Consider the following 26,116-nt stretch of genomic DNA (forward strand, 5'->3'; position numbering starts at 1 on the left):
TATAAAAAAAACATTGTTAGAAAGGGGTCAATATGGTTAAATTGTGGTAAATTTAGTTTACTATAGATGATGAAAGACATTTATTTTTATTTTATTTATTTATTTGGATGAAATCATTTACATGTGTCATGTGATTCATTTCACAGACAGATTGACAGTACAAATCAATCATTGTTATTTCAAGTTTTTTTTCATATGATGAAAATCAAATTCTTTTGAACATTTTCATTATCTGTACTATCTGTAATGTCCTTCCATGAATAGCTTGAATCAATGTCCATATAATAAAATTAATCCATCCCTATGATGCTCCTTTCACCTCTCACGGTTCAGTCTCATGTCCTCTCCAGGCTTCCGTAGACATTCCTTCGCTGTCAGTTAGTGAGCGGTGACAGACAACCATCGGTGAACCACCAATCCAGCTGCAAGTGTGAATTATGGAAGAGATAAATAACATTGAAGTCGTTCCGTGCACAGATTCCGACTATCTGAAACCGTTCAGGGTGCACTATAATCAGGTGAGTAATGTCTGCCTGATAACCGGTGATAGAGGATGCTGGATGCTGTAGGCTAGCCCAACCCCCATTCATTTGGCAGCTAGCAGGCTAGCATAACATGAAGGCTAAACTGACCTTAAACACAAACGGTGACAGCAACAATTGGCTTTACTTTAAACGCAATGACAAAACCGCCGTGTTAGCTATGTTTTCACGTACGGTGGTTCAACAGTTGCCTCTGCGCTGGTCATGAAGCCAGAGACAGCTCTAAGCTAGCATGCTAACGTTAGCTTGAAGAGGCTTTTGGTTGAGCGTTACATTAACGTTAGCACATGCTTCACATTGGTATAAGGAGGTGTAGATAACGTGATTTAACAGTGTTGCGTGACAAGTGGAGATGTTTTTAGCGGGTCCGGTGAGACTTGTAGCTGAACTGTCAAATTGACTCCCATGTGAATGCAGCCTGTGTGCTGTAGTGTCTGTAGGTCAGAGGTCTTGACAGTTCAGGTTTACACTGAGCTACATTGCTAATTTGTATGTGGAACGTTGTAGAGCCTTGCCTGTCCATGTCCTGTTGGGAATTTAGAGTTAACACTACTCTAAATGTCTGTTTTACCACACTACAGTAAAGTACAGTACAGTACAGTACAGTCAGCATGAAACACTGCAGGGCAATGTGCATACAGCTCACGACAGCTGGAGTCATTTACATACATATCAAATTATTTAAAGGCGCAGATTTAGCAAGTCTCTTGGTGCTGCAGTTCTTCTCAAACCTGCTTATGCTGACAGACGGCAGCCTCTTGTTAGTTTTAGTTGGTCACTGATCACTTATTGCCAAGTTTTGTTTGGTCTTTTCACCATTATGCTGATTGAAGTCTGAAAAAATGTATTTTACATAGATTAATGAAGTCATGGCATCATATCATTAGAAATAATGAGTATCTGTGCACTGTGTGTTGCATTTTATTGACATTGAATGTGACTGCATGTCAGATACTGCACCTTCAAACCCAAACACATTTTTGCCTGAATTGAGCCTTCAACTATTGCTCACTGATGGGTGAGAGGGTGGACTGATACAGTATGTTTACTTTGGCAAGATTTGTTCTTCTCTTTAAGATGGTATTACTTAGAGTTCGGCTCTGATAGCAGCCATATTAAGCGGACTGGGTATCGGCCATGATGCAACAGATCCACATTAAATGCAGTTGATTTGTCAGTGCCATTATAAAATATGGTGTTATTATGATGTTGTGATAATCCCAGTAAGTTCCACGCAGTGAGGTAAAGAGAAAAATTTGGATTGATGCATCTCTGGTGTGTTTTATGTTCATAGATGCATATGCTTTTGCAGTGCTTCTTTTATAGATTCAGTCATCCTGTGCACCTATTTTTGCACACTCCTACCAGCATATTCTGTTGGTCTGTTCTTCTGGCCTTGTGGGTGCAGGTATAGTTGATATCCATCTATCCATGCATTCGTTAATCATCTATCAGGTTTTAGCTGCCTATCCAGGTCATGGTAGCACAGGCATGGCGGGCCATCTGTGACAGACATCCCCTAAACGATGCATTTTATCTGAGGAGTTCAAAAGCTGTCATATTTCATGTTAACCTTGGTTTGGTTAACAGTAAATGCTCTATATTGTGAACTGCATACAGGAAATTGAAAGGCATGAGACAGTGATCCTGAAGCACGACTATCATTAAAAATCTTTTTTTTTTTTTTAAGTAGGTCTTCCTGCTAAAAGAAAACGCAGTGTGATGACTGTGTGTCCTGATGGTCTCCCACAAAGTGAGAAATGCTTCCTCACCCAAACATAGGCTGCAGTCCAGGATGAATTTATTTTTAGGTTTCAAAATATTTGTGCATCTCTGTCCCTGGCTTTTGTTGTGTGAAATCTGGGTAGTGACTGTGGTGCAGAATAAGAATAATGTGAATAATCGATCTTGAAACTCAGAAAATGCATGGACTTCTGCTTTGCTCGCACTGCAGTTGATAAGATGTTATTTAACTGTCTTACTGTTGAAGTACAGTTCACGTCAGGAGCACAGGGGAACTTTGTTCAGTCTGGGCTGGTGGAAAACACTCTAAATTGTCCTTGCAGTTTATGTTGTTAAGTGACATACAACATAAAGAAACTACAACTGGTGTACAGCTATGATTTGAAGGTGCTCTTTTGTTGTGTTACTTCAGTTTAATCAGAAAACTCAAGTACCGAGGCGCTCATGTAGAGGGGAGCTCAGTGAGGAGTTTTTTCCATTTGGGGTTCACACCTGTGACAGCAGTGGGGCAGGAGGGGGGTGCTAAGCTTGTCAAGAGAATGGCGGAACGGCTAAGACAGCAGATGGACAACAAAGGAGATGATGGTGGACTCCCTCTCCGTCATGTCCTCCCTTTCATCCTCTTCATCTCCTGTGCAGCTCGGGAGGGGCTGTTCAGGGACTCCCCACAAAGGCTTTTCAATCACAGTGAGGGAACATCTCTTCCCCAAACCCTTTATGTTCATCAGTACATCTGCAGCTTAGCCACTGGTCACTAACCAAAACCTATTCACACGCACAGGAACACACTAAAAGTAGATAATGTCATGCATAAGAGGCTCTCTTCATCATTAGTGTTTACTGGTGTTTTGTCTCCTCTCCCTCGTCGCTCTCTACAAAGCAGGTGATTGTCCCTCGTTGACTCTGGGAAACCCCTCTTATCTCTGTTGCCTCTCACTTACCTCGAATCGCGGGTTGCTACTTAGAGCAGGATAATTACCTTCCATTTATTCATTATAATGATTTGAATTATTCATCTGGAATTATTTATCTTGTATAGCTTACAATCCCGGTGGCCCCAGCACTCCTTCAATGAATATGAGATCCATTATGATCTTAAAATGCACATTTTCTCACATGAATAGTTATTTATAAGCTCGACTTTGAATAATGGCAGTAAAATTGTCCTAATGTGTGTCAGTATATGTTTTGTAGAAGGAGAGATGATTGTCTGCATGTCTTTTCTTTAAGGCACGGCAGTAATTCAGTATGATCATTTATTGCCTTTGAACAAAATGAGTTTTTGAAAGTCTGGTTTTACCCAGTGAACATTTTTGTTTGAAGTAGTGAATAACAGGGGAATACATGCTGCCTTAAAAATCCAAGTTACCTGAACTGAAGTTGAATAGTTAACAGCTGTTTTGTTAAACTCAAGGTTGGAGTTACAGAGAGGATTGGCAGAGTCTGAACCCCCTAATTAAGACTTGGACCCACCTGAAAGATGTGATATCAGCAGGTCTGGGAGTTGCAACCTCTATATGTCCCTCGTATCCATAATCAGAAATAATACAATATATTTCCCATATTCATGCCTGGAAGAATCTTGTAACAAGTGTCTACAGATGAATGCTAATTTCAGCTAGTTTCTAACTTTTGCCTTAAGTTGCAGTGTAGCTGACGTGTTAGCTAGCTCAACAAGAAATCCACATTCTACAGGATCTTTTCCACAGGATTCATTTATTTTTCACTTCTGAAGTGTTGTGAAAGCTACTGAAGATGAATAATTCAATATAGTTGCTATTTATGTCATTTACAGTTGAAGTAATTACTTCTGAGAGACCGCTTAAAAGTAATGAGTTACGATGAAAAGTAACGTTTGCGTTACCTTTAAATGTCTGCCTCAATTTTCTTATTCTATATTTTCACATAAGACAAAAGTAACAAGTAACAAAGCCCATTTGAATTTCAGTCACTGTAATGCTGTTATTTAATTTGAAAGAGTAATTAGTTACATTTCTAGTTACTATCAAAAGTAGTGGGATTACAGTAATGCGTTACTCCCAACACTGCCTCTGACTGAGGAGGTCTTATCTTATCTGCTCTATTTTTCTGTTAGATTATTTTCACAGTGAGCAAATATCTGACAATTTTTAATTCCTTTAATGTTAGTCAGGCTCAGGCCTAGAAGCTGTATGGCACTAATATATCTGCCTACCTCTTTGGCATCTTGATAGAGTCTTTGGTCCTGGTACAGAATTGTGTAGGCCTGTGTTTGAGCAGAAATGACGTGTGTGTTTGTTTGTGTGTGTGTGACTTGCTGGCAGTTGTTTTGCTGTAGAAAACGTTCTTGGTGACCCCTGACTATAAGTTGTCGTGTGGTACGTGCCCCATGAACTGGTGCAAAAGCTGTGATCTCTCATAGCCTACAGTGTGTATGCTGTATGATGTTCTACAGTGCTGTAAATTGCCATCAGACATCTGTGCGATCTTATTATATGGGATTTTTAGGATATTTTGCCTTCATGGTATAGATTAATACTGGGAAATATAGCGGCAATAAAAACACCTGACAATTCACGAAGACAGACATTGAGATAGGATCATGAAATGTCAAACGTTAGTGAAAAAGGGCCTTAACAATTTTCTAGAAATTTCAAATTTCCAGATTCCTTGTTTTTTTCCACATATTGAATTTACAGTTGCATAAACTAGGGAAAAGAGGTAAACTTTTACATATGAGTAAAAGTTTGCCATTTTTAGCTCCACTACAAGCGTGGCTCTTTGGTACGGCTTGAAATATTTCAACAACAGTTGGGTGGATTGCCATGAATTTTTGTACAGTCACAGTTCCAGAATGATCCTCTGGCTTTTCTTTTAGCGCCACCATGAGATGGTTTGTGTCTCAACATCTATTAGCTGTATTGCCATGACATTTTGTTCAGACATTCATGTTTGTCTCAGGATGAATCCTAATGAGTCTGGAGTTAATTAGCAGATGTTAGCATGCTAACAAATTATAATAAGATGCTGAACATGCTAAACATTATACCTGTCAATCGTCAGCGTGTTAGCATTGTCGTTATGAGCATATTCGCTCAGTGACATGAGCATGACGATGGTTTAGCCCAAAGCACAGCTGCTAGCATTGCTGCAGACTCTTGCAAAGTCTTGTTTCTTGACAGATGACCACAGTGATTGATCTTTTATCAAAATAGTTGTGATAAATGCTACAGTACTTTACCAGCCCTATGCTGTGAGAAATTAAAACCTGCATGTATTAGGTTAAAACAGAAATAGAGTTTGGTCTTTTCCTCCAAGTAGTCAGTTTGCTTAGGAGGGACACTAACATGTAAATTGACTTGATTTGATTTGAGGTTCACATGCTTGCTGTGGATTTCACTGGAGGACACAGTCACATGAGTGTGTACTTGACGAGAGTGTGTCCTTGACACTGGATTTGGCACTCAAGGCTGGGAAGCACTTACGGTTGTTATAATGCTGCATATCTGTAATTTCCTCATTACTAGTCTATCAGTCGATGCAGGTGCAGATTCTTTTGTCGTTGTGCGTTTTTAAACTCTGCTGATCATTGGCTCACTGGTTGTAATGTGGTGTGATAGCCCTGTCACCTTTGCTGAGGCTGGTGAGAAGACAGAGACTGAAGCTAAAAAGAGAAAAAACTGGAGAGCACATGTTGAGGTTCAAAGAGTGCTATTGTATTTGAGGATGGTCGTTGATTTTTTTTTTCTCCCGTTTCTGCTGCAGCTGCTGGCTTTATCGTGTAGTTAGCACAGGAGGTGTGTGTGTGTGTGTGTGTGTGTGTGTGTGTGTGATGGTTGTTAGACTTTAAGCACCTAAAAGATCAAGACCATACATCCCTCCCTACAATAGCCATTCACACAGGAGTCTGTCATTTCTGATGCCTAAAGCCAGAGGGACCACATTAATTTCAAGGTCCTGTGTAGCCTGTTCCTGCTTCCTTTCCTCTCTCTCTCTGTCTGTGTCCGTCTGTGTCTCTCTCGCCCTCTCTCCCCGTGGGCTAATCTCTCTGTCGTAATCCATGTCGGCCATGATTCTCCATCTCCCCTGGGCCATTCAAGATGTCCCCGCCCCCCTTCTCTCAGCAAGTGGCCCGAGTAATGAGGGGAACCCCACCATCTGTGAGTGGTGACAGGGTACTAGAGAGAATGTGTGTGTGTGTGTGTGTGTGTGTGTGTGTGTGTGTGTGTGTGTGTGTGTGTGTGTGTGTGTGTGTGGTGATGCATTCATGCTGAGTAGTATTACAGTGTGTGGTTGCTGGAAAAGGATCGTGGCATATTTTTAGTGTTTGATCGGTGTGATCAGTCATTGCCAAATTAATTGTGATATCTCCATTTGATTATTGTAAACAAACTAGACCATAATTAAGACGGTTGTTAATCTTTCTCCTAGTCTCTCACTGATATTATTGGCATTGTCGGCGCTGTTGTTTTCCAAAATTAAGACCACATTTTCTTAATCTTGCAGCTTCCTGTTGGAAAGACATTGTTCTGACTTGTTTCCCCGCCCTGGAATCACTTTGGAGGATTTTGTTCTCTCTTCTGCTTTTCACACCTTTCACCATCTGCTGTTACCAGAAATCTGAAATCTGTAGCTCCCGTTTACACTGCAAAGAGAGCACACGCTCCTTGTTTGTGCTGTAAAGCGATCTCTCACTTTGTCTAAGGTGGCTGAAATTGAAAATGCATCTTTTTCTCTCCTCTCTGGCCCTCCAGTCAAACTAAGATTGAGTTTTTTCACGTTACAAATTAAGTTTTTTTTTTTTTTTTTGGCAAAGACTTGATAAATGTGAAAGTGCGGGCATTGTGTGTTGGTGTGAACATGGAAACCAGAACTTAGAAGTGTATCCTGCTTATATCCAAAGTAAAATGATCAGCAAACAGAGTTTTCCATTGTTGTTGTTGTTGTTGTGGGGACATTTCCATGTATTTGCTACACGTCCTCAGATGGTGGCAGTACATGAAGACTTGTGTTGCTTCTTGCAGCCAACAACAGAGAAATTACCTTCTTCGTGTCCCTGGAGTCAGAGTTATAGCGGGGAAAATAGTAGTTACTGGATGCAACTCCAGTTCTATGAGTACCACATATTTTTGATATGCTAAAACTTTTATCACAGTAATGACAATATTGCAATCCATGTGGTAGCTGAACGTGACACCAGTGTTGGTGACGGACTGATATACTGCCCACCCCTTGTGAACCCTTAAGTTTCAGCGTAGTGCTGCTGCAACGTGGACGCGGCACAAGACTTCCTCAACACAAATACGACACAGATCGTCGAGACCGAAAGCAGAAAGTTTCTGGACTGTCAGCCGTCTGAAGTGCTGCTGCATAGCCACTGGAGCTAAGCTAGCTTTCAGTAGCCAGTAGTACTAAACATATCCATTTATTGTGGTGAGGCAAGAGTCAATAGGCTTTTGAGTGAGTTATGAGAGCTGTCAGTGGATGCTTACTAATCATTTACCAAGTGATTGCCTCAACTTTTAACCACAAACCATATGTTTGTTTTCTAAGTATTGCTGCTCTGTTGACTCTACTGAATCCTCCACAAAGCACCTTTATTTTCTCAACATTTATTAAAACAATTACCTAAAGAATGTCAACAAAAGAGGGAAAAGAACATCCCAAAGCTGAGGGCTCCTTGCTTCACTGTTACTCACATGACAACATGATTATATGCTTCCAAAATATCCTATATATAGTACCGTATAGTAGCCTAGTTGTTGTAGCTTCAATGCGCAGTATAATACAGTGTAAAGTGTTAAGTGTGCTATGTAGTAGTGCTATGGAGGAAAATATAGACATCATTTTGACATATACCAGTATTTAATAACTTGGATTTGGTTCTGAGGTAGGGCGGCTTGAGTGTACATCCTGTTAATAAGCTACATTTATCCATTCAAATACCCCACAATTTACCTGTAAAAGGTTCCCTGACAGTAAAAATGATTTGTCTTATACATTATTCAATAAGCACTCTTTACAAAGCAACAAGCCGCAAGAAGTGCGTCTCCCCCGAGTCACGACAGGTGATTTATCACACACACACGCCTTCACGCTAGTTTTTCTTTCACAGAGGAAAAGTGAGCAGGGTGCGGCTGGATTGGCCTCAAGAAGGAATGATGGCGTGTAAGACACTCGCACACTTTGTTGACATGACAGGTTTTTGTCAAAGTAATTACACCCGGAGACTGTCTGCAGGCAGGCAGAGCATCTTTCATGACACAACTCCACAGTGAGGAGTTTGGATGATGTCAACACTTTACTAATGGCTGACAGCGAGAGGAAAGATGAATGGCATCACTTTGGCTTTAGGTTTTACTGCCTTAGTGTATAAATTCCTGCAGTGAGCAGGTAGTAAGCATATGGGCAGACTAAAAGCAAAATGTTGTATCTCTAACACATCATACTTTACATCTTTTCATATAAATGACAGAGAGGGAGCAGATTATCAGATTGGAAAGGGTGACACCTGTGAATATTTTGCAGTTTATTTTGACCTGTGACTTAAATGGTTTATCAATTAAAAATAACTTGTCAGTCTGCTAGTAGTGTCAGCACTATCATGCACTGTGTGTGCACTATCCATGCACCGTGCATGCATGCAGTGCCTTGATAGGCATATTTCAACTATGAGTGATGGTCTGTCATCAAAATCCAAAACCATTTGTGAAGATTCAAAAGCTTAAACCTGCAAAAGTTTAGAGATAAAATTTTTATTCAGTATCAATAATTCAGGCGTGTCACAGCATGTGCACAGCTAAAGAGGAAGAGGAAATTTCTTCTACATTGATAAATACTTGAGCGATAAACGATGCCTGTTTAGATTCAAGTCAGTTGTTTGCAGTCAAGAATTCAGGCGATCTCAGAGAGTATCTCCTCAGCTCAGTGTATAAATGTGCACACAGTAAGCCCATATCATAGACCCGAATAGCTGTTATAGTAGATAAAGGTGATACTATAGCAATACCAGAACCAAACCTACACAAACATTGGCTTCATGCTCTCATTTCACACCACAACATGATAGTTAATGATGCATGAATGGCATTATGCTAGCTTGGCTTCACATTGAGGCCCTGTGGCTGTGACCTGTTGGGTCATGCACCAGTCGTTTGACTGTTTGTTGACATGATTTCGAGGACTTTTTACAAAATGAATCCTCAAACTGAAAACTTAATTGTATGGACTGCAGGTTAGCCTGCTGTTGATCGGACATTGGTCTTGTCAGATGTACTATGGGTTCACACAGCTTAAAAACCCTGAAATGAAGTATATTTTTGAAACTTGAAGTGTGTTGAATTCTCATGTGTTTTTTAGTCTTTTCAGGGAGGAGGTTGTTCAACTTCAACCATTGTTGAGGTTATTGTGTTGCAGTGGAAAGCTGTATGTGTGAGCTTTTTCCATTTAGATATAAATCTGCACATTGCAGCTCTAAGTACATCTCTGGCACAGTGGCACATCCTAACACAAATCCTGTTGCCACAACAGTAGTTTTATTATGTTTGATTCTATCAGTGCAATTTGTTTGCCATTTCTCCTCCTCCCATTTCTTGGGTGGTACTCAAACTGCACCAACACACTTGCATACACGAAGGCACCTCTATTGTAGCTGAAATAAGCCTGTTCTAGTAAAGCTGTCATCCCTGCATCTGAAAGAGCTTGTGGGTGGAGAGGAGGTGTAGCCTAAATTTGAATCAAGGCCATATATCCTCAGGCATTGAAAATGTAGGCCAACTTTACCATATTTATTCAGCATGTAATGTGGAGAGAAGAATATATGCTGAGTTTATGTTTCTGTTTAATTTACATGTCTTTTCTGTACTGGAGTAATTTGCCACTGGACTTCTTTTACCTTTGCTGAATTATGGTAAAGTGACCAGACTCTGCAGGCTCACCCTGGCCATATGTATAAGCTAATCTTTTAAACTTGAAACCAGTAGGCAGAAGTCAGGCCTGTGTGCAGACTTAGCCACAGCTGCAGGCTGCACATCCGAGGATTTCATACTAGAAGCAGTAGTAAAATACGGTGATGAATTCTATATGATTCTAAGTTCTCTTAATACAGTTTTGCACTCTGAGCTGTAAATACCTTTAATCGCTTCACCTGGTTTGAACAAAAATTACCTTGGCTATCGGGACGTTCGCTCGATAGCCCGATGTGTGTGTCCTGGCCCACATGCAGTATTTAAGATCTCTGTATGCCAGAGCAGTTCTTGCTTTCCCTTTTGTGCCAGTCACGCACCTGCCTCGGCAGTTTGATTGTAATTGTGCCGGTGGAAATTTACTGAAGGAGTGTTCAGCTGCACATCTTGCTGATGTGATGATGTGACCACAGGTCATATAAACACTTAGTTGCAACAACTTCAGTCATTTACATTCAATAGTTACAGAACATGTTTTAGTATTTAGTCATCAGGAATCTCTCCCAGCAGCTCAGTCAAGCTTGGACTGCGCATCCTTTTTTTTTTTACTCAGGATACATAGGAAGCCATCCATGTGTTAGCCTCCCAATCACCCACAGTAGTCCATGAGGCCTTGTAAATAAAAATAAGTAAGTTTTGGGGCAATAACAAGACAAAAATGCATAAATTCCCAGTTTTGTTTCACAGGAAGCTTTAAGTTGTGTATTGAATTTGGCAGGTTACCCTATGAGCCACAGCAATGTTAGCTATATATTTCATAGAGAAAACAACACACATGCAATGTTTTTGCCACTGTTTAAAATATGATTTCAGATAATTATTATAATTATTATATTCAGATATTATAACCATTTAAGTCTGCACGTTTCGTTCACATGCTTTTTGCTTAACCACAGTTGATAAAAATCAACAGAGTCCTGTTTGGTGCAGGCACAGTGGTCTTTGCTTTGCATCTGCAGATGTTTCTTTTGGGTGCGGTTTGTGATATTATTTTAACGTGCCCAAGCAAGCATCTGTTGTGGGGCAGCTGATTGCCTCCACTGTAATCATATAACAAAATAAATCAGAGGTCATTTGACATCCTTCCATGCAACAAAGGGAGTGAGAAGTTATGGTGCACTGATTGCATACTTTTTGTATACAGTTCTGTTCTACTCAGTTGTGAAACCACAGTGTTTGAGGATTAAAATAATGTTGATTTTATTGCATTTATTTATGCTGCTTGTTTTGTCTTATTCCTTCACAGAATGGCACAAAGAAATCCTGGGACTTCATGCGAACCCATGACAGGTAGGAATTTCATTCTCTACTGTTGGACGGAAGCAGTGCCGCTATACACTCATTTTATGTTTGGCCACATAAGCATACACAAGAGAGATGCTAACACACAAAACCAGCTCAGAGTGGGTTAGTAACATTGATGTGGAATAGGCCTAACAGCCAGCCAGGCCTCTGAAGGATGTCTGCCAATGAAATAGCTTTGAAATGTAAAAAGCTGCAGGATCAAACTTGTTGCTTGATCCTTGATCTGAAACTGATGTAGCTCTCAGGGATCTGCAAACAAGGATGCATTTGGTGATCTAAGTGGTCTGGAGCTGGATTTGCACCAATCTTGAGCCACACTATCTCTGTATCTCTAAATCTTATATCTGCTCTCCGTCTTTTGCTTTTTTACTTGCAGGATATGTTTTCGTATTTTTACCTATAGCCATTATAAGCAGCTCTCCATTGTATGTATGTATGTATGTATGTATATATCTTCATTCTGTATAACTCTGGCATCTCGAAAAGATGCCAAATACTGGGCTGAGGGTCAAACTTACACAGTTTTTTGGGAACTGGCGCCCTGTTATTCTACTTGGCAATAAATGTCTAAGCTTTGCAGGGGGCACTGTAAGAGAAATATCACACATTTATGTCAAAACCTACTCCCTGTTTTGCCAGGGTACCATAATGCCCTGAGGTAAGTCTTGGGTCATTTAAGACCTCTTTCCTCCACTCTTGACCCCAAAGAGAGGTCCCTGTGAAAAATAGTACCGCTGAGACAAAAGCAGTAAACCTCAAACCTCCAGCAGAACATCCATCTCTCCCCCCCAGGTGGAAGTGTTATTCCCCCTTCAGCATGTATTGAATGGGCCCAGGATTGTTTTGCATTTTTGTTTAAGTGCGCATAGCATTTTTTTCTCAGCAGGACAGTTGTTGTCACATTTCAGGTATACCAGCAAAAAAAATGTGGAAGACAGATTTGTGGATAACAAACTGTGAACTGTTTAAACGAAGAGTTTAGTCCTTTGCTTGTTCCTGAAATGCTTCTAAATGTTGGTTACTTGTGAGCTGCTATAGTTAGGTATAGTTAAATAACAGCGATTTGGTTTGGTTTGTCTCACCAACATTCACCTTCATGAGGTCTGAATACAATTTTGTCACTTGAATTTGTTATCAATGGGGCAAACTGATTACTAAATGTGGATTTCTACGCTTTGGTGGTCCTTAAAGATGTTGGTGTCTCAGTGGCCATTCAGGTGGTTGCTGCTGTTTTACACCATCCATCTATTTCCCACCATTTAACCTGGTTTTGGGTCCAGTGACAACATTGTAAGTGTTTCCCTCTAATGATGTCCTCTGCGTCATATGCCCAAACCACTTAATGTTGCTCCTGTCAACATGAAGGAGATTTCCTTCAGAGCTAAAGACTCACCTTTGGGGACAGGGTGAGGAGTGTGAAGTAAACTCACAATCTAGTTTATTCAGTCATTACAAAGAGTTCATGGTCATAAGTGAAGACTGGAGGGTAGATTGGAAATTGGGAGCTGCACCCTCAGACTCACCTATCTCTTCACCATGACAGTCTGGTACCACACTGACTTCACTACAGATGGCACACCAATCCCCCCATTGATCTCCCACCACAGCTCACCCTCACCCTGAGATACTTTTAATGCCTTCATTTGGGGCATCATATCACTGGACTGGAAAGGGCTAACCCACCATTTTCCGTCACATGTGCCATGGCACTGGTGGACCCTGACCCTCAGTTGCTCGGGTGTGAACTGGAGGTCACAGCCTGATGATACCAACAGAACTGCATTAAACTGTACTGAAATCACCATACTGGATGCTGACCACTCCTTGGCTGCACCTTGATACACTGCATTGGTAAAAAAGCCAAACACCCACCAAGAACTTGAGTCAGTAACTGCCACAAGATGCACAGAGGGACACGGTCATAAACTGCCTCCAAATCTACAAAAACACATGTAGGCTGGATTGGAAAACTCCCATTTCTTTGTTATTTTGACACCTATGTGTTTACGGGAGTGTTTGTGTACTGCTGCCTGTTTATTACTGGAAGTTGCTTTTAATGACAGTCAGTGTATTCAGTTACTGCAGGAAATTTAGAAGAACACAGGCAACACAAAGTGTTTGTCTTTGTACATATATATATATGTATACATATATATATTTCTGCATTCTGCACAATCTTTCAGTTCATTCAATTAAAGAAGGGTTCTAAAAATAAATTTGAAAACCAAAGAGGGTAAATTATGGGAGGAGGAGCGCATTTAAAGACACCTCAATGAGCAAAAGTTTAACGAACAAAAAGAAAATCTCTAAAGTTCTTCTTATTGTCCACTGCCTCATTACAACAAGGGCCTGATGATAACGTCTTGATACCATAAGCTCTGCAGCCCAACCAGTCGTCACTTTAGACCTGTTCCTCATATGTCTGCCATAACCCAGTTTTCCCGCTGTCCAGCTAGAATCCCCGCAGAGAAAGCTTAACGGTGCATGAAAAGTCCTGAGCGTCCGTTAAGCCTGCTTCTTAGTTTAACCATTAGAGATTTTTTTTTTTTCGGCGGGAAGCTGTAGAACAGCAGTAATGGTGTGGAACACCACTACAAGACCCAGACCTGCCTCAGGGGACAGCTTTCATGCCTCAGGCCTGTGTGTCCCACTTTTGAACCAAGTCCTACCACATTATCTTATCCATACTTGTACACTCCAGTGGTGATATTCCCCAACACTTGCAGCTGTAGGTTATCGCTAATGTCAGTACTGGATGTTTATAAAAAGACACTGGGTTTTCACTTTAAATATCTGTATTGAAAAGGGATATTAAATTAGTATCAGCCCAGGCGCTAGAGCAAGAATCATGTTGTAATACCAAAGTCCTGGTCCCGTCTCTCCATGGGAAAGACAGGGCAGGGCTTCCTGCCGCCTCGGACATATCCGCTTTTCCCAACACAGACCCCAGGCCTCAAGTCTCCAGTGGCAGCGACGGTCACACTCAGAGAGTAAACCACCTGTGTGTACACAGTTCACTGGGTGCCAGTGGTGAAGCTTATCACCGTGACCTTCCTTCTTATTTTGTCGCCTGACCCTGCATGTTGAGAGTCGTCCTATAAATCCTGAGTGAAGGCGTCCTCTTATTTCAGAACATTTCAAACTTTATTTAAATGATCACATACTGTAACACATTACTTTTACTTAAAAATGAGTTGACAGTTGAAAGAAGAAAGAAAGAAGAAGAAAGATGAAGTTAGGCAGCACCACGTCATTTTTACCTCGACAGCCGTTGCGGGGATGTGCAAAAGTGATAAAATTGCTGCTACTGTGTTGCGTGTTGGGAAATAGGATCGTGGTGTATTTTGATACGAGTTAGCAGGAAATCAGCAGGCATGGTTGTTTTGACATGAGTCATACAACGCTGGAGTGTGTCGCTGTTCTTGTTAGGAGTTGATCCTTGCTCATACTTTAATTTCAGTTCATTTAACACATCTTAAACCCAGATTACGCTGTCTGCATCTGTGCGGCCGTGAGGGTTAGCGTGATGTAAATTTTGTCATCTGACAAGGACTGCATGTACACACCGTTTGCACAGACAAAGGTGCATCCAGGCACCAAGCGCAGCATAAATATAACCGAGTTTGCTTGACAATATCTGCCCTTGTAGATGCTGTCCAATAGGAATTGCCCAGTAGAAAGGTAAAGGAGGTGGGACAGGGTATTCTGATTGGATGAGACTTCAGTTAGTCAGTGCTTAGTGGTAAATTCAGGAGTTTAGCATGTCCATTTGTCCCAATGATTAGCACTGTTTAAGTGTCTGTCCTTGTTGTGATTGTTGGTTTTGTCAGGTCGGTTTCAGATTCACAAGCATAGAATAATTGTGGACTCACCATCCTGAAACACTGGATGTTCCACTTTCAATCCAGTGACCCCTGACTCCCACTCCCTTCTTTCTGATAGCTTTTAAAAGCTGATCCAGCCATGACCGGCTGCTAATGCTGACAGAGATTACCAGACAAGTGATATATGATGTTGGCAATCTGAAAAAGTTGTACGATTTTATTTAAACTTTATCTCTTCTTTTTTTTACCTCTTCTCCCTTTAGTGTATCAGTGCTGATCTTCAACACCACCTCACACTGTTTTGTCCTTGTCAAGCAGTTCCGTCCAGGTAAGTTTTCACCGCACAAAGCAGGAGACTAATTGTGTCATCTAGTTAATTCATTCTCTTCTTGTCACGGAGCTTGATCTACATTGTTATATATCCACTTTCACAACAAAAGTCCACTACAATCCCTGTTTATTCTGCTGGATCTTACTAACAATGCAGACTCATAAATAGACCACAAGAGGCCCCGTTACAAAGCAGCCTAACCTCCTTTGTTAGGAGTCGCCAGGGACTGTTCCACACCGCAGTGTGCTAAATTCAAGGAAGTCTGGGCATTGATATATTTATTTCCTCTTCTCTCTCATTGCTGTTGGGAAAAAAAGAAAGAAAGATCTGAAAGAAATCAGTTGGTCTACAACCCAGAATGACATTTGTTTTTAAACAGGGAGTGTACAATATATTGGGCAGCTTATTGATATCAGACAATAAATGTTTAGAAATATGTTCTTGGTGCAAGGCCAATAATGAAAAATCACTATATTCAGTATATATTCAGGTTACTGTGATTTTGTGCTTGTATTTGGTATCTGGATGATTACACGTGAATAATATATTGCCTGTGCTAACATTTAAATTTCCCAAATGATCGTCGTGTTATCATGTCTGCATCTGTATTAAAATTCACACGTAGTGTAAACATGTGTGCTTATTCTTACTACCGTGCAGATATAACAGTATTTTCTCTCTGTTCCACACCAGCCGTATACATGTGTGAGTGGGAAAGGACCAAGACGCAGCCGCCTCAGTCTGCTGAAAAAACCGAGGAGGGCGCCGCCGCCCCCGCCCCTGAGGCTCAGGAGGGCCAGTCGGGCTCAGAGGGGGACAGCTCTTCTCAGTGGCCCCCGGCCTCAGCGGGGGTCACCTACGAGCTCTGCGCCGGGCTGGTGGACAAGCCTGACCTCTCCCTGGAGGAGATCGCCCGGCAGGAGGTGCTGGAGGAGTGTGGCTACGATGTTCCTGCCTCTAAACTGAAGAGGATTACTTCTTACAGGTCAGCTGATTGCACATTTGTGTGTACTCAACCTGTAGGAAAACCTTTAAGTTAAAAAATGGTATGTGTAAATAAACTTACTGTATTTTTTTTCGGGTATGGAGCTGTCCGTTCCTGACACACGTTTTAGGACAAGACTTTTTAGTGTCTTTTGAATATCTGCTTTAGTCACTCCCACTGGATTTCTTGTCCCTTAACAATTAATTTTCTGTTGTCCTATTTTGTATCCTATCCCTTCATTTATAATCTCTGAACCACCTTGAGCTATGTTCACTCAGAAATAGCCTACATTTGCAGCTTTGTTTCTTTAGTTTGACTTCTCGTTCTAAAACTCCGGGTAGCATTAAAGCGTCTTTAAAAAGTCTTCCAGTTGAAAAGCTTTCGTGTGTCAAACATTCTCATCGTGGGCTTTAGAGGTTCAGTGTGTAGGATTTAGCAGCATCTAGCAGTGAGGTTGCAGATGCAGCCTGCTGAACACTCCTCACCCTCCTCTATGGTGGACAATAAGAATGCAAAAAACACAAAAAAGGCCCTCTCAGCCAGTGTTTGGTTTGTCTGTTCTGAGCTACTGTAGAACATGGCCGTGCAACATGGCCCTCTGTGGATGTGAAGAGCTCATTCCAAGGCAACGAAAACTACAATTCTCATTTTCAGGTAATTAGACACTAATGACAACATAATTCTGCATATTATGCTCCTTTTCTGCTAATGGATCTCCCTAAATCCTACACACTGGACCTTTAAAGGATGTAGAAAAGCATGCAACGGATTATCTGCGAAAGTTACCGGTTTTCATGGTGGAAAACAAGAATCTAAATATCTACAGAAATGTATGAAGCCACTTGTGCTGCATAATCCACTTCTATACACTCGGGATGTAGGCTGGTTCCAGACCTCTGAGTCACTGCCCACGTCTCCAGCTTCATCACCTTCTTGGCTCAGAGCCAGAAAAAGAGCAACATCCATGAGAAAGCAGTAACAGAAAAATGCCCAAAAACATGGCATGAGACATGGTAGATGAGACTGACGCAGCTTTATATGTAGGCCGACTTACTGAACTAACCAAAATGATGCACTGGACATGTTATTAGCTGTCTATATTACTTTATGGGCTCACAGGTTACATTAGAAAAATACCTGTTCAGGACCGACACCTTCACTGTTTGTGGATATGTCAGCCTGTGAGCCAAAAGGCAACAACTTTGTTTGTTTTGGGGAAGCCAAACATGGATTAGGTAACATTACATTTGCCAGACTCATGGCTCATTCCTCGTATCCTTTAATCCTTCTGTCTTGTGACAGTACAGCACACTGACTGAAGGTATGAACAATAAAGCATAGCCTAAATCTGACCACTAGATTGCCTGGCCAAATACGTTTTTCTTCTCTTGTAGGTATCCAAACAATTCAAGGGATAATAAAGGAAAAGCATTTTAGGTAGCCTGCGTTTTATTATCTTTTATTTTTCATATCATGCTATGGGGCAAACTAGCTCTACACTAAAATACATAAACAATGCTGCTCCCTTGCACCCATTATATAGATCAACATCTGGTTAGGATGCTGGGACATGTAGCTTCAGTCTTAGTCTGTCAGCAGTAAATCATATTCAAGACACTTTTACATCATATAGTTTAAATTTATCTCATGAATCCAGTTTGAAAGTTACTTACATGTAATATATCAAGGTGTGAAAGCTAACTGTCTTAAGTTGGTGAATTTTAGAGGAAGTCACATGCTGATAGGAGGTTGGACTGGAAAAGAGAAACGACAAGTGCTGAGGTTATATAAGTGAGCTGGAAAGAAGCATCAGGGGAGCCGTCTGTCTTTTTTTTTTTTTTAGCTCACTATAACTTGACACAGAAGTTGAAAGATCCAGGAAAAGAACAGTCCCACATTAAACAGCAGCACCTGGACAGCTAAGACTGACAGCTCTCATAACGGTGCTTTTGATTTGACTTGAACGCCTCCTCCGGTTTTGTTGGTGTTGTCTATGACCATTGTTATGTGTGGGCTGCTTCCATTAAATACATGGGTATCGTCTTAACCCTCATGACCCCCATGAGGGTGTGTTTGGCAGAAGCGTCCCATGTAGTCAAGTTCTGTGCTAACAGTAGGCAACCTGAGGTCAGTTTGGTTTAAAGGGCACAGAAATTCCTCGATAGCACTGGTGTGTGTGTGTGTGTGCCCGCGTGGGCTTTACAGCTTTCAGGTGTGTCTGTACAAAGAGTGCACACTGTGTACTACACTGTGTTTATTTAGACACAGTGGATTTCTGTAGTCTAGTGTAGCTCTGATCATTTCTAATTGCGATGCAGTATTGAACCTCAAAGGAGTAGTTTGACATTTTGGGGCAATGAGCTTATTCTCTTTCTTGCCAAGAGTTAGATGAGAAGATCCATACCATCCTCACATCTGTGTTCAGATCTAAATCACATCTAAATCTTGCTAATTCACACAGTGTACTTCTTTCAGGTTAGATTTCATTTTGTGTAAACAGGCCTTAGAGGCTCTGACAGGTGAATTTTCAAAGTTTAGACAGAGCCAGGCTAGCTTTTCCCCCCCTGCTTCCAGTCTTTATGCTAAGCTAAGCTAATCACCTCCTAGCCCCAGCTCTACACTTAGCACACAGATATGAGAGTGGTATAGTTCTTCTCAGCTAACTCTTGCCAATGCAGTGAGTAAGGATTCACTTAATGCATGTTGAGTATTGAGTGAAATCTGTGCATAGCAACAAATATTCAGAGCTGGCAGTAAAGGCTCTGTCGGATTCTTAGCCTTGCTAGTTTTATGTTTTCTCAAATATTTCGTAGTTTAAGACAGCTGGTAGAATTATTTAATGGCTGCTTTCTGTTAATTGGGAACTGAAATGGGCAGAATTTATATGTCCAAATTAGTTTATTGGCCACAGGGAGTCCACACAGCCTGAAAAACCAAGCAGGTAAAGAAAGAGACCATGAAGTTGAATTATGGGTAAAGGATCCAGGTAAAGGTGGGATATTTTGGTCTCTGCTGCACCATTTTTGACATGTCTTTTTATGTAATTATTCTCGTGCAAGTGTCCGTCTTCATGGCAGTGATAACTTGAAACACTGATAAATCTGCATTTGTTAATAAGGGGAAAAGGACATGTACATTCTGAAATGCGAGGTATTGTTTTAGCATCGGTGCTGAGGTTCGGTTGTCGTATTGGACCCAGTATTGAAGAATAATTGCAAAATACAGACACAATTTCCCTTATTCCCTCCGTACAGGTCAGGTGTAGGCGTAACAGGTGCCAAGCAGACCATGTTTTACGCCGAGGTGTCCGACGACAACTGCGTGAGCGCCGGTGGAGGTGAGCCACGGGAGGGAGAGCTCATCGAGGTGGTCAAAGTCCCGCTGCACGAGGCCATGACGTTTGCCTACGACGAGCGTATACCCAAAACCATGGGCGTCATTTTTAGTTTCATCTGGTTCCATAATAACATGTCTCCCAAGTACAAGATCTCCACCAATGTGTAACTAGTATTAACCAACCCTCTTTATACTGTTTGTTCCAAATTAAATCAAGCACTGGCCCAGCACACCACCCACTCTTCCCCTCATGGCTCTTCATCCTGTATTGCCTTTTTGCTTATTGGTACATGATGAAAGGTGGGCCCCTTGTCTTGTTGCCAACAGGTATCTTTAAGTTTTGTCCTGTTTACCTTTTATGTAGTCTTAATATTTTTCCTCAAAACAAATTTGCCATAGCTGGTTGTCACTGGCACTTTTGTCTCTTTTTTTTTTAAATTTACTGTGCCATCTGTTATCAATGGCTGCATATCGCTGATTTCATTTGCCTGCCCTTGATTAAAGGAATACTCCACTGCTTTTAGTAGAGGCTCTTGAATGTTACCTGCATTTATAAAAGCAAGAGAATATTTTAAATACACCTGATGTTGGCTGAGGAAAAAGCCATTTACCATTCAGCTTACAGTCAAATTCCAACTTGTTTCAACCTCCTGCAACAGCCAGGATTCATTGCAAACAAGCCTCGATGCTAACCCGTCATGGTTAACATTTCAGCATGCTAACATTTGCTTTTGGAGCTCATGCAAACATTCCAACTTGCCTGACAGTGTGCAAAGAGAAATTTTGTATCTGATGTGACAATATGAACATATGAACAACGCCTACCTTTTTCTACAACCGTTAAAAGATACAGGTAAAAACAACCAAAACAAAACAGTGGAGCATTCCTTTAAGCCATGATCCAGTAATGCAAAAACTATGCTAGTCAATGGTGGGGCCTTGTAACGATCGAGGTGTCAGATGTGTTTTAACCACCACTTGTTCAAGCATGCCTCAATTAATTTCTCTGACCCACAGCCTTTAAGCAATACTTATCATAGTGCCCCGGGCTAAACAATCACTCACTGTCACTGAAGTCAACTCTCACTCTTCTGGAAAATCTTCATAAAGTCAAACCAGTGGACGTATTAGCAGACGTTTCATTCAGCAAGCAAAGTGGCAAATGTGAGTTCGGTATTGTCTCACTTTACACCTTCCACTGCACGGCGTCGTCGTTCTCAAGCACAATCCTGCACCGGGTTACCGTTTGTCAGAAACACCTTTGACATGGACACATGGAAATTCATATTTGTTTCATATTTGTCATAATTCATGTTTTTTTTCCTGTGATCAAGACAGACTGGAAAAACAGCAGAGACCGGCACGTTAAGGTTACATTTTGAACACACTGATGCAGATTTAGGAGCATATTTTAAAGGACTTAACCCATCTAAAAGATTGCCTCCATCATAATTCACTTTGGAGGTTCAGCGCCGCAAATCTTGGTAGTCATTAACACACAAACCTGATCTCACAAAGTAAATCTCATCAGCAGTTTGCCAAAATCTCAGGTCCAAATAGTCAAACTGTTGGTCATATTCAGGGCGGATCTCCGGATGTGATGACGACCAGCATGTTTTTTTACATCATTATATTTGAAAATCACTTGCAGCTCAAAGGCAACAAAGTCCTTGCCACTCTTACTCCGTTAGTATGTTTCTTCATTCAAAAAGGGCTGGTAGTTCATCAATTAATATGTGAATAGGAAGAAATTTCCCCACCTTATAGTTTTGATAAAAATATGCAACTTCTGAAGCAAAGCTGATGCTGTTTTTAGAAAAATACCACTCACTTCAAACACGTAACGCTTGTCATTATTTATATAATAAGAGAGAACGACACAGATGTTCAGCTACAGTAACGTGAGTGAGAGTTCAGCTCTTCTTGATGCACCTGCAGAGTTTGAAAGCTGGAAAATATGTGTGAAATTTAACGGTTAAGTTGTTAAAAAAAGACCTGCCTGCATAACTGGATGGTTTATTGACTACAAAATCATGAAAAAGTGCTGTATTATTATTAGTAGTAGTATTTGTAAGAGTTTTAAGTACAATGTTAATAACACCTTGAACATAATAGATGTTAAAATCATGATTTCTCCTTATTAAACAAAGAAGAAATTCAAGTCAGAATAACACAGCGAGGTGCAGATGTGTTTGTCTGCACTCTGGTGTGAAAGTGAAGAAATACTCCAGGTGAATGTGAGCATCAGGCCACGAGTTGTTTTTGGGCTTTTAGGCTTTTGTAGGCAGAGGAATAAATGACAATCAAATGTCAACATTTATCTTCTTTTACCCACAAAACCTTGTTTTTCTTTTTTTGGGTCTTTTTTTTTTTTTTAACATTGGTGCATCAGGTTTATGATCTGACTGAATCTCACAGCAGTTCTCTCAGAAGAAAACTGAGCATCATTTTCAGGCATCTCTGTGTGGTTATCTGGTGCCGCTTGACCTCTAAATGCATCCGTCATATCTGCAAAAACAAAGTCAAGCGAACTTGAATCAACTAAACTTTGAAGCCATATTTATGTCCCTCTTTGCCCAATCATTTAGCTTCTTTTCCCTTCTGTCCATCGAATAATGTCCTTGATGAAGGATTGTATCGTCTGCTGGAACTGCTTGAATTAGTTGTCTTTCTCTGATTTTCTTGGAAAAAGATGACTCTCACTTACTAAATTGATTGCAACCAAACCTGATTAACAGTAGACGTCCAACACTAAATCAGATCCAGACACGTGCAAACTGCAGGATGTGTACTGACTCTGGAAAAATGTGGAAAAGCACCTTTGGAAAACCACAAAATAAGCAGTGAACGCCTTGTTAGTTCCACGAGGCATGAAGACAAACAAACAACAACACTTTTAAACATGACTTTTAAACAACTGCACATCATGATAACCAGCCACCATAATATCATTAGAAGTCATTTATGTGGCACCTTGTACTCATCAGCTCATGGCCTCATTCCCTCATTCTTTGTTCGCCTTCTTTCTTTAGACTTCAGTTAAATAAAGTCAACACTTGCTGAGAGACGTTTAGCCGAGAAGCTAACGGAAAGATTCCCAATGGTGCTCACAGTTTTCCAGTCTCGTTCCCATCTAGTATGAGATGAACCCACCGTATGGGATAATGAAGGTGGTCGCTTCGTTAGAAAACGATCTGTAGCCCAGATCTTAAAGGGGTTGGCCATAATCATTCCAAAGTTTATAGAAAAAAAAATCCAATGTGTGTTAAAAACAAATCTCGGTTTGCTGACATGAGGCCGACTGCTTCTGATTTGGCTTGATGTGAAACGTGAGAAAACAAAGCCATTTTAACTTTAGAGGCCAGTCTGTAACTTTATGTGCCTGTCAAACGTGGAGAGCTGCCGTGTGACTTCACCGTTCGAGTGAAGCTGTCGCAGAAACAAGGCCTTTCTTCGCCTTTTCCGTAGGCTCGTCACTGTGGGCGGCATCAGCCAGCAAGCCAACCGCGGTTGCGTACTTCTCCACACCTTCCCTCCAGCTATTATCTGAGAGCGGAGTGCAGTTAGTGAACATCACAGAGGCCACACTGCAGCCTTAATGACTGACACGCTGAAAACAAAAGTGACATTTATAAAAATAGACGGCAGCTGCAAGTGGGAGAGTCTAACGTCTGGCGATGTTGTGATTTCAGCTCGATTGTTGCAGAGGATTCGGTTGCCAAAAGAAACACGAGCACTTCAGGTTCAGCTGGTCGAGCCAGCGCATCTATATAGGCCGTATTTTATTTTTGTTCAGCCTGTAGATTCAAAACTCTCCAGTTGATCAGACCTGCAGTCCATTTTATACTCAGCCATTTTTTTTTATTTCTGTTATAAGCTGTTCAGATGTAACGGCTATGTTTTTGTGATCTTATGTCGCATAAATCTTATGTGTGTTTTTCTGGGTTAAACGCTAAAATTTGACTTTGGAGCCCAGATTCAAAGTGTTGACTTTATTCCGAAGTCGGTAACACTGGTGATCGGCAGTGTTCTTGGAGGTCTTAAAGGAAAAGGTCGACATTTTACAAAACAGGCTTACTTGCTCTTTTTTTTTTTTTTTGCTGAGTGTTACCTGACAAGATTGACACAACTGTTATGTAAAGGGTAAATATAACACTACAGCCAGCAGCTAGCTAACTTAGCTTAGCATAAAGACTCAAAACAGGTGCAAAGTTTGGCTTTTTCCCTCTGTTTCCAGTCTTTGTGCTAAGCTAAGCTAACTGGCTGCCAGCTGTAGCTTCGTATTAACTGAGCAAACTTGAGAGGGGTGTCAATCTTCTCATCTAACACTTGGCAAAAATGCAAACAAGTGTATTTGCCGAAATGTTGAAGTATTCCTTGAAGTCTCCCACGGGGACAAGCCGAGCCTTCCCCTCTACAACAGAAGTAAATGCACTTTTGACAGTCCAGAGTGAGGTTGCAGACTGTGCCACTGGTAAGCCATATGCTACTTCTATTAAATCTAACACAAACATTTGAGGTAAGTAAATGGTTGTAAAATTCATTCTTGCCTATGCTGGATATTAACCGTTAGCCCAGCGTTGGAAATTTCTACCTCCATCACTCAGGCACATAACGAAAATGTTTCGTGTCCGTTTGCTTGCTTCTAAGACGCTGACATATCAGATACTCAGCAACATGTCAGAAATGTGAAAACTCAGCGGTTCTCTGTGACAGAATACTTAATTCATTAGCACCAGACTTTTATAGATGTTCCCCCATGGCTTTGCTGTAGTTGCTTCTTCATCTGTGATTGTTTTTTTGTTCTCTTCTGTTCATGGTTTGTGCGCCGTTTGACAATTTCTTACTGTATCTTCAACGATCACGAACATGTTTTTAAAGGTGCTATGTGTAGTATTCTCTAATTAAAGATGTTTTACTGTTAACTTGGACCATGGATGTGACCGTTCAAACATTACCTCCGGTGATCGACTCAGTATTCGTTTGTTGCATTAAACATTCAGTGATGCTTGATTTGCTCATGAGTCCTGGAAAAGGAACTTGTGATTTTGGATGGTTGCTTCTTTATTGGCACACTGGTAGCTGAATATTCAGAAGCAAAAGAGGGAAGATAATCAGAATTGCTGCTATTAAGCAGTTCATAGTGACTATAATGTGTAGCACATATGTTATTCTATTAGAGTGTAATATTTAGTGAAAATCCTACACATAATACCTTTAAGTGAAAGACGTATTAGGATTTTTCTCATGGTAAAGACATAAAGAAATTTGTCCAATTGTGATTTTTTTTTTCTGGTGTCTTACACTGAATTCGTGTTTTTAAAAAAATATTTTCTGAAGAAAAGTACAAACACCAACATTGCAGTTTTACGAATTTCTCATGTATTTTATGCTTTATTGAAAGTGTATACTCATTGTGGGCAGTGTTTTCAGTAATGTTTCAATTTTGTTAATTTATTACCTAAATGTTAAAATATTTAACTTTTAAAACATGACACTTGGTACAAACATACAGTATATATATTTAAATATGATACTTTGCATGTGCACTAACTGTGTTGGATTAAACTGCATTAAGTTGAAATAAAATGGGTTCCATGCCCAAAATGTCATTTTTTAGTCCTCTATTAACTTTTCACTTTTCAAGCTCATTTTTAGGAGAATGTCACGATTTTGAGCGTGGTTTGGTGACCTCCCAAGTCAAAATGTACGGGTCAGATGTCAAGTTAAAGTAGGAATTTAGTGAAATGCGGTGAAATTGGTTTGCAAAGTCACAAATCATGTGGCAACCTGACCTTTCTACCATTAAAGGGATAGTTCGCTCTCTTTCTGAGAGTTAGATGAGAAGATTCATACCACTCTCATGTCTTTGCATTACATCCGAAGCTGGAGTCCAGAGGCGATTAGCTTAGCTTAACATAAAGACTGGAATCAGAGGGGAACAGCTAGCCTGGCTCACTTCAAAAATCCACCTACCAGCACCTCGAAAGCTCGCTAATTATTCTGCATACAAATAGAAAGTAAAAAGAACAATTTGTGGTTTTAGAGGAAGTTTTGTTCTGTAGCTGTTTCTTGGTGAACAATTTAAGATCCTTCACAATAATCTC

The 26,116-nt window shown here is 40.7% G+C and overlaps 1 protein-coding gene across 1 annotated transcript; it reads left to right on the forward strand.

Annotated features, from left to right (window-relative positions):
- The first annotated feature begins 381 nt into the window (after nt 1-381).
- On the forward strand, nt 382-20,398 carry nudt14 (nudix (nucleoside diphosphate linked moiety X)-type motif 14). The gene is made up of 5 exons (XM_041959205.1): nt 382-518; nt 11,475-11,518; nt 15,621-15,685; nt 16,382-16,673; nt 19,928-20,398. Exons 1-5 carry the CDS (start codon nt 438-440, stop codon nt 20,175-20,177), a joined length of 732 nt encoding a protein of 243 aa, XP_041815139.1. The 5' UTR covers nt 382-437; the 3' UTR covers nt 20,178-20,398.
- The last annotated feature ends 5,718 nt before the right edge of the window (nt 20,399-26,116 follow it).

The sequence above is a fragment of the Chelmon rostratus genome, chromosome 18 (assembly GCF_017976325.1).
Source record: "Chelmon rostratus isolate fCheRos1 chromosome 18, fCheRos1.pri, whole genome shotgun sequence".
Classification (NCBI taxonomy): domain Eukaryota; kingdom Metazoa; phylum Chordata; class Actinopteri; order Chaetodontiformes; family Chaetodontidae; genus Chelmon; species Chelmon rostratus.